Source organism: Erythrolamprus reginae, chromosome 5 (genome assembly GCF_031021105.1).
Source record: "Erythrolamprus reginae isolate rEryReg1 chromosome 5, rEryReg1.hap1, whole genome shotgun sequence".
NCBI lineage: Eukaryota > Metazoa > Chordata > Lepidosauria > Squamata > Dipsadidae > Erythrolamprus > Erythrolamprus reginae.
In genome coordinates this window covers 82798469-82807751 of record NC_091954.1, presented here as the reverse complement: position 1 = coordinate 82807751, position 9283 = coordinate 82798469, and the positions used below count along the sequence as shown (strand labels likewise).

Sequence of the window (9283 nt, the reverse complement as noted above, 5' to 3'; positions counted from 1 at the left end):
GGCAGGTTTAAGACTTGTGGACTTAAAGTCCCATTCCTGAGCTAGCATGACTGCAGAAGGAATTCTAGGTCCACAAGTCTTAAAGCTGTCAAGTTTTTATTGTAAATACTTTTTCCCTTGTTTTTCACCTCTAAAATTTAGATTCATCTTATACTCCAAATATATGGTATATTATATTATATTATTTTATTTTTGCAATCATAAAAATATGCCATATATCATGCCTTTTTTATGTGATCCATTGGTTTTCAAGTTATTGGTATATAATTGAAGAAATGCAAACAGCATACATATGTGAATAAAATAACATCATTTTATTTTTCCTGCTTTTGTATTCTTACCGGTAAGTATCTTATCCTGAGAAAGCAATGGTCATGTTCCCTATTTCAGGGAATAAAAAGGTGGATATTTTGCCCATTACATCTGAAGTCATATAACTTGGAGTCTTGTTCATTCAATGTTTTACTGTATTAGAGTTATTGTTAGTAGGATTAATAATAGTATTCAATTCAGTGGCCAGTCATTCTATTTCCTTGTTTCATGACTGACTATACTCTTTATCTGATTTTAAGCAATTATAGACTATTTGTAAATCATAACAATAGCTTTTTATTTTGTAAACAATATGGTTAATAAATTTGTATTAATAAAAGTGTTAACCAGCCTTCCTCAGACTGATTTGATTTACTTTTAATGTTATTTAGATTTCTAGTCTGCATCTCAAAGGAATTTCATTTGGTATTTCAAGGGAGTATACCTGGCATTCTCTCACTCTATATTCTCTCCTCAACAATAAGCTTGCAAGGTAGCACTGGCTTTGAAAGTAGTACAAAGACAGTTCCCAGGCTGAATGTGAAGGTGACTCTTAGTGGTTCCAGTTTAATATGCTCATCCCCTCCTGCAAAATATGATACCTAGGAACCATGGGGTGGGTTCCAATTTTTTTTACTGCCAGTTCTGGGGGCCTGGCTTATTCCATGGGTGTGGCTTGGAGGTCAGGTGGGTTTTGCTTCAGGTGGGCGTGTCTTGGTGGTCAGGTGATCAGATGGCCATGGGCAACTTGTAAAACTCACTTAACAATGCTCTTGCTTAGCAACCAATTTTTTTAGCTCAATTGTGGTCATAAGTTTTTCTTTCTTTCTTTCTTTCTTTCTTCATTTCTTCATTTCTTCATTTCTTTTTTTCTCTCCTTTCCCCTTCCTACTTACCTACCTTCCTTCCTTCCTCTTTCTCTCTTCTCAGCGGGAACAGGAAGAAAGTGCTCTAGGCCTGGTAGGGCGGGCAGCCTGGCCCAACAATGGTATGTCTCCATTCATGTGTCATCCTAGAGCATCATTGCCACCACAGCTGTCCCCGTCACCTTCTTGGCTTCAGCTACAACACTAGCAAAGAAGCATGGTTGAACGGAGCCAAGGCATTAGTGCGGGAGCAGCGAGGTGTTCAGGGCAGGTGGAGGTCCATCTTCATGCACAGAGAACAGGGGAGGGGAGGGGGTACCCCACAGCTCCTCCACCACCCAACCTCCACAACTCCTCCTCCACCCAACCCAACCCAGCTGAGCAGTCTCCTTCGTGCCACCTGTTTCACTAATGGGGCGGATGGGCTGGAACTTCTGTCCTTCTTTGCTGGCATGGTGGAACAGGGCCAGGGCCATTTTTGCCCTGCCTGAACATACAGCCATTGTGCCCATTTCCCACCTGTCGTGGCTCCAACGGCGGCAGCTTTGGGAGATGTGAGCTCACCTGGAGCTGATCCCCTGCAGCTGAGCCTGTGGATTGTCCCTGTTGCTCCCGGGTTTGAGTGAGCAGGGTGGGTGAGAGGTAGCTGTATGTTTGGCCAGGGTGAGGAGAATGGCTCTTCTGGAACAGCTAAACTATGTTTAAGCAAGGCTATGCTTGGCTGTCCTGAATCCAGCAATAAAAAACCTGGCCAAAGGCATCAAGCAAAAACTACAACTCTTTCTCCTGTCTTCCCCACCAATCTCAACAGTAGGACTCAGAAGAATGGCAGCAAATTGAATATTTTATGTACCTTGGAGCAGTTCATTGTCTATATATCTGTCCCACAAGTAGACTACACATATCAGCAGGCAAAGCTGCACATCAGTGTATCAGATAAACATCTCCTTCTAAATCACAAAGTTTCTTTTCATGACAATAAAAAGAGGCTAATTTAATATCTCATATAAAACATTTATTGCCCAAATAGAAAATACCATAAATCATGAAAACACATTCATAATGATGGCCATACAAAGAAACATCTCAAATTAGTAGATAATAAATCTGATTGGAAAACATGCTCCTCCCTTAATCAGCTGTAGACTATAGCCATAGTTGCGGATCTGTGCTTTGTTTTTATTTTTTTAGTAGTGCAGGGTTAAATAAGAAAGTCAAAAAAGTTATTAATAAAGTCAAAAACGTTTCATCCATTTTCAGTGAATTTTTTTTAAAGTTGTAGTTCCATGATGCCTTCCTTCTGCCTTTATTTCCGTCAGTGCTGAATATATTGTCAGATTAGTTAGAGGGCTAGGGAAAACCTGTAGCTCCAGACTAAACTACTATTCTTCCTAAACTCTTAACAAAGAAGATACTTTATCCTTATACAGTGTAACCTTGACTTTCGCGGGTCCAATATTCGCGAAAAGTCTATAAATATTATTTAAAAAATACTCTGTGATTTTTTTGCACACCAAGGGTTTTCCGGGGCCACCCGATGTACAACACTGCGTTTTAAGTCTCCTCCTCCTTCCCCACCCCAGCCGTCCTGCTTCTTTAAATAAAAGCTCCGCTTCCGCTCCAGCCTCCCAATCCCTCCCCTTTAATTCTTGGATCGTTAGTACGCTCCAGTTGAAGCCAAGCCTTACTGCCACCCATTGACACCACAGCGAGCACAGCAAAGCCCCCGGCTTGCCGCCTCATTGCCCCTGCAGGTTCTGTGTGTAAGTAAAACCAGGAATGGAGGACGGAGGGGGAGGCAGGAAGGGAGTATCTCTACTTCTCGGAAATTTGACTTTCGCGGGCAGTCTTGGAATGTATCCCCTGCGAAAGTCAAGGGAACCCTGTACATCTTGGAGTGTGTGGAGGGGGGAGGGGGGAGAAGACAGGGGCAGCTGCATAAGATTGGATTTCATCACAATTATAAAATATGCATCACAATGTCATAACATAAGTTTTAAAAAAGGGTTGGGTCCTTGTGATGCATACTTCCTTCCTTACTTCCTTTGGTCAATTATGTGCATGTGTTTAGATGAAAATATTGTATGCACACACAGAGAGAAAGAGAGAGGGGGGGGGACAGGAGAGGAGAGCATAGGATATTAGACTTTTCATAGTTAAAAACTATGGACTGAGGGACAAACCATTTCTTCTGCTGTTCCAAATGAGTTTCAGGACTTATACAGACAAAACAGTTATACCCACACTAAACAAAGACAGCAGATTCTGTGAGACTTTGAAACCATACGTAAATTTAAAACTACAAATAAATGAGAGGCATATTGTTCAGAGGCCAGGAATGTTGAATTTGTTCGTATATTGTGTTACCTGACTTCAGCAATGTTTTTTGCAATATAACATACAAGAGAAAAGGCAGTACAAAATATGCTGACTGACTCTCCCTTGTCATAAATGAGGTAATGTTATACTCATACATAAGACAAGTCAATACTATGACCATAATAATATTGACATTGTTATTGCTACCAGTGAAAACAAAAAAATGACGATCTTGAAACACATATTGGATCACAGTACTGTACATTGAATGAAGGTTCCATGGGGCAACAATGAAATATAGTATCATAGAACACAGAAATACTCTAAAGTGAACATTAAAACAAGTTACAGAAATTGGATCTAACGTTCCTGATCTGTGGTGTCTCTGCAGCTGGCCTGTGTCTTCTTTGCATGAAATTGTATGGATTTTGGTTTGGCTGCTGGTCATCATGGAGACTTGCAAAGGTCTCTGCATCATGCAGTTCTCCTGTAAAGACACATATGTTCTTTTGGTGATAGGCCATTAAGATCACAGGTCTGGTGGCAATAGCTACTGTACATCATAAGCCATGCTTAGAAATTGGGTTGAGTTTAAAACTATAGTATAAACTTTAAACTTTATTGTAGACCATCTGCTGAACAGCACAGTGCTCTGATTCCAACAGAGACATGCTACATGACAGGATGTCTTCCCAAATTTTTCTTTCTTAAAGAATTATAGACAATCCCATACAATAGATGGACTCATGTGATCTGTTACAAATACTTAGAAAGGATTCTCAGAGCTTCAAGAAAGTAAAGGTAAAAGTTCCCCTTACACATACATGCTAGTCATTCCCAATTCTAGGGGACAGGCTACGAGCCAGAACACTAAATTGCGCTCGCCGCCGTGGCTCGTAAGTTTTTGCGGGGCCAGTGCGATTTTGCTGCTGCACTGTGGAGGTACCAAAATCACACACGGAACCGCAGGTGCGCCCGTGTTTTGGCATGCGCGGAAGCAAAAAACCCTCACCAAAACACAGGCGCAACTGCAGCTCCATGCGTGATTTTGCTACCTTCACAAAATCACACTGGCCCTGCAAGAACCTACGAGCCGCGGCAGCGAGCGCAATTTAGGCGGCAATTTAGGCGGAGAGGGGCAGCATACAAATCCAATAAATAAATAAACAAACAAACAAATAAATAAATAAACAAATAAATAATACATTTATCATTTCGGCTCATAGCCCACGACTGGGGAGAGGGCTCATCTCCGTTTCTAAGCCAAAGAGCCAGAGCCAGTACTGTCTAATGACAATTCCTCGGCCGGCATGCCTAAATTTTGAAGGCGCACAGAATGCTGTTACCTTCCTGCCAAGGTGGTCCCTCTTTTTTTACTTGCATTTTTACATGCTTTCGAACTGCTGGGTTGGCAGAAGCTGGGGCAAGTAACGGGAGCTCACTCATTAACACAGTGCTAGGGATTCAAACTGCCAACCTTTATGATTGACAAGCTCAACGCCTTAGCCACTGAGACACCGCATTCCCACCCAGCTTCAATAGAAGATGCCAAATGCAATGTTTCAGAGAAAAAATATTAAATACATAAGGAATTGCTATTTAATTATATTCAGTTATTTTACTTAAGCTTATGGTAAGATTAAATTACATCAAAACATTTTAGTCCTATTTTTCTAAAGCAGTGTTCCTTAACTTTATCAATTTTAAGAAGTATAGACTTCAACTCCCCAAATTCCAACCTGATGACAAGGAAATTTGGGAATGAGGTCAATTAACCACAAAACTGAACACATATTACTGAATGTGGCAGCTATGGTGGACGATGGGGCTGAACAAGCTTTGGGGTTTGGGTGGAAGATAAGGCTAACCCTGTAACCCCATTGTTTGCTTTACTACACATATGCTACTCATGCAAATCACACATGAGTAGAGATACAGCTTGTTACATAGAATGTTTTCATAGCATTTGAACAAGTATCTTTCATTCCAGTTGGAACTCCACAGGCTCACAATGAACTGAATAAATAAGCAAAATCCAATAAATATTTAAATCATAACTCAGTTGATACAAAACAATTGCATTGCTAATGCACAATCTCAAGACTAAGTTTTATCTATCTATCTATCTATCTATCTATCTATCTATCTATCTATCTATCTATCTATCTATCTATCTATTTATTGGATTTGTATGCCGCCCCTCTCCGTAGACTTGGGGCGGCTAACAATAATGATAAAAACAGCATGTAACAATCCAATCCAGTACTAAAATAACTAAAAAAAACCCTTATTATAAAAACCAAACATACATACAGACATACCATGCATAAATTGTAAAGGCCAAGAGGGAAAGAATATCTCAGTTCCCCCATGCCTGATGGAAGAGGTAGGTTTTAAGAAGTTTACGAAACACGAGGAGGGTGGGGGCAATTCTAATCTCTGGGGGGAGTTGGTTCCAAAGGGCTGGGGCCACCACAGAGAAGGCTCTTCCCATGGGTCCCGCCAAACAACATTGTTTAGTTGACGGGACCCGGAGAAGGCCCACTCTGTGGGAAACCTGACAATGATGATGATGATGATGATGATGATGATGATGATGAACATGATTATAGAACTGAAAGTCAGAGAAACTAATTCAACTTTTTCCCTCTTATTCACAATTATCCCAAAGGTGCTTTTTCAAGCAACAACTAGACTTTCTGGTTTTTCTTTGAAGACATTTCGCTTCTCATTCATGAAGATTCTTCACCTTCAACTGGATGTGGAGAGTGGAAGGATTTATTCTCCTTGTAGACAGCAGGTCACTTGCATTATTTTAGTGAGTCACTAAGGCCACCTGAAGGTTCATTTGGGTCATCAAGGTCACCTGAGTGAGGCAAATGGGTATGGAGATTCTTGGTTGAGAAGCCAAACATCTTCACAGAAAAAACAAGTTTCTGCTTGAAAAAGCATCTTTGGGACAATCATGACCTGAATAACTGAAAATCTGCATAGACAAATTCAACATTACCTTAATTCAGTTTCTCCTGATGGTTCACTCTCTTGAGTATAAGTGATGTGAGGTCTGTTGCAGAAATGTAAGCATTCTACTGCCATTGGATGATGGATTATTTGTTGATAACTTCATTAGTTTTAAGACACAGAATGGTAGGGAAATGGCTATTATATCTCTTAATGAAGAGGAGATGGAAATTAATGATTTTATGGTCCCAATCTCATTAGTGTACTTTCGTCTTTTTACCTGTTAAATCCTTTGTTCTTGATTCATGCTTTCCTTTAACATTGGGGTGGTTTTCTATGGGTCTATCTGCATATTTCATTGCTACAATAGGAGGCAATTCCTTTTCTGAATTTAGTGGGACATCTTTAAGAAAAGACAAAAAGAAATGTTAGAAAATGTGCAGTTTGAAATTCTTCATTGCAATCAGTCATGTTCTCTACAAGGATGGCATCCCCAGCATTCCAAGCATCCTGTCAGTATTCTAAGGCCAATGAGCTCGCATTGTGCAGAATTCAAATGCCCTCTGCCATTTCTACAACTCCTGGGATTCCCTTCTAAGCTGGCTAATACTTTCATTTTATGCATGGGTGGTACAGTCTCAGATGCATAAACCATGTCATGCAATGTCCTGCCTATCAAAGACTACTTCAGCTTCAACCACAACAACACAAGAGCACACAACAGATTCAAGCTTAATATTAACCGCTCCAAACTTGACTGTAAAAAATACGACTTTAGTAATCGAGTTGTCGAAGCACGGAACTTATTACCGGACTCTGTAGTGTGATCCCCTAACCCCCAACACTTTACCCTTAGACTATCCACGGTTGACCTCTCCAGATTCCTAAGAGGTCAGTAAGGGGCGTACATAAGCGCACTAGAGTGCCTTCCGTCCCCTGTCCTATAGTCTCTCCTATATCTCATATTTCTTCTCTACTATATCTCTATAAGCTTCATTGTGTATTATTGTGTATTGGACAAAGCAAACAAACAAATAAACAAATAAACAAACAAACAAACAAGTAAACAAGTAAACAGGTAAACAAGTAAACAAGTAAGTAAATAAGTAAATAAGTAAATAAGTAAATAAGTAAATAAGTAAATAAGTAAATAAGTAAATAAGTAAATAAGTAAATAAGTAAATAAGTAAATAAGTAAATAAGTAAATAAGTAAATAAGTAAATAAGTAAATAAGTAAATAAGTAAATAAGTAAATAAGTAAATAAGTAAATAAGTAAATAAGTAAATAAGTAAATAAGTAAATAAGTAAATAAGTAAATAAGTAAATAAATAAATGTCATCAAAAATTGGGTATCAGAAAGAAGAAAAAAATTAAATAAAAAAAAAACATTGCTTTTATTTTCCTGTACCTTGTGAGAAAGAGTTTTGCATGCTGTCAACAGTGCAATCTTGAGATAATTGAGAAGATTCGGGGTTAACACCAGCATCTTCACTTGGTCTTCCCATTATCTCATTCTCAGTTGCAATTGTATTTTGGACCAGAAAATACGTGTGCATTTTCCCTTTGCCTTTCACATCAATTTCTCCCCTTTCCTTAATGTCAAAATTCTTTTCTTTGAGGCATCTGATATGTAAAAGCAATAGCGGATAATGTTTGTCATTGGTTTTTTTTTACTGCAATAAATCAGAAATCAACCTTTTTACAAATAGTTTAATAGAAAATAGTATAGTTTCATGGATATTGAAAAGTTCTATGGAAATAGCTTTCTCCCCATCCCCCACCCCATACACACATTATTGTTCCAGAAATTTTAGATCTCAAGGTTTGTCTTTAGTAAATAAATGGCAATAGTGACAATCAACATTACTACATAACTAACTATTTTACTGGATGGCTTTATTGGTAAAACTGGTACAGTAATATCTGCTATAATTCCAGGTGCAAGAAATGAATCATGATCCCAGAAAAATAGCGTCAAGCTTTTACAGCTATAACTTTTCTGCCAATCCTGCCAAGACCATGTGCCTTCAACATCAGTATTTCAGTATTAGAAACCTAGTATACCGTTGTGAATCACTATTATTATTATTTTTATTATTTATTGGATTTGTATGCCGCCCCTCTCCTCAGACTCGGAATGCTCTAAATTGGAAATGTGTTTAAATGGAATATGATATACAGAAATCTTATTTTTATAGATGTTGACATATGGCTGCCAGAAAAGAGAAAAAAAGTAGCAAAACTTAATAGTGGCTAAAAAAATTATCCAGATGTATCTATATGGCGGATGGGAGGAATCAAGAGTTAATGCAAAATACAGGTGAAGTTTGCAGCAAGTGCTAAAGTGACTTGTTTGATCAAGTAAGGAATTGTTTTTATAAAAGACTGGAAACATTTCATGGATTATTTATTTATTTATTTATTTTTGCTAAAAATTGCAAGAATCGAACAGTTGATTTGGAGATTTACTGATTAAAAATATTCGTTTATGGGAAAAACAGAATGTATTCAGTATGGAAGGTGCAGGCATACTGTAGCTGTTCCATAAAAGTGACTTCTTTAGATATCTTTCTTTTTCTTTATTTTTTGTTATTCCAACTGTTCTTTTATTCTTTTATAATCTTTTCCTATTTTGCCTTCTATGTTTCTTCGTTTTTTAAAAAATCTTTATAAAAACTTCGCTCAATATAAATTATTTTACTTTTTAAAAAAACAGAAAAAAAAGAGAGGATTTCAAGGCAGAACCTACTCAGGAAATAATACAATACAGCAATTGGCTATCCTGGTTGTGAATTCTGGGAATCATAATGCAACTCATCTGAA

General features: G+C 38.2%; 1 protein-coding gene across 1 annotated transcript in view; it reads right to left on the bottom strand.

Annotated features, from left to right (window-relative positions):
- Nucleotides 1-3832: 3832 nt before the first annotated feature.
- LOC139168612 (guanylate cyclase soluble subunit beta-2-like) overlaps nucleotides 3833-9283 on the bottom strand; it is a 31046-nt gene continuing 25595 nt past the window's right edge. Inside the window, exons 14-16 of the mRNA XM_070754236.1 lie at nucleotides 7869-8083; nucleotides 6739-6861; nucleotides 3833-3984 (exon numbers count right to left, since the gene is read on the bottom strand). Of these exons, the coding sequence (XP_070610337.1) occupies nucleotides 3833-3984; nucleotides 6739-6861; nucleotides 7869-8083 (490 nt within the window). The remainder of the gene's footprint in view (nucleotides 3985-6738; nucleotides 6862-7868; nucleotides 8084-9283) is intronic.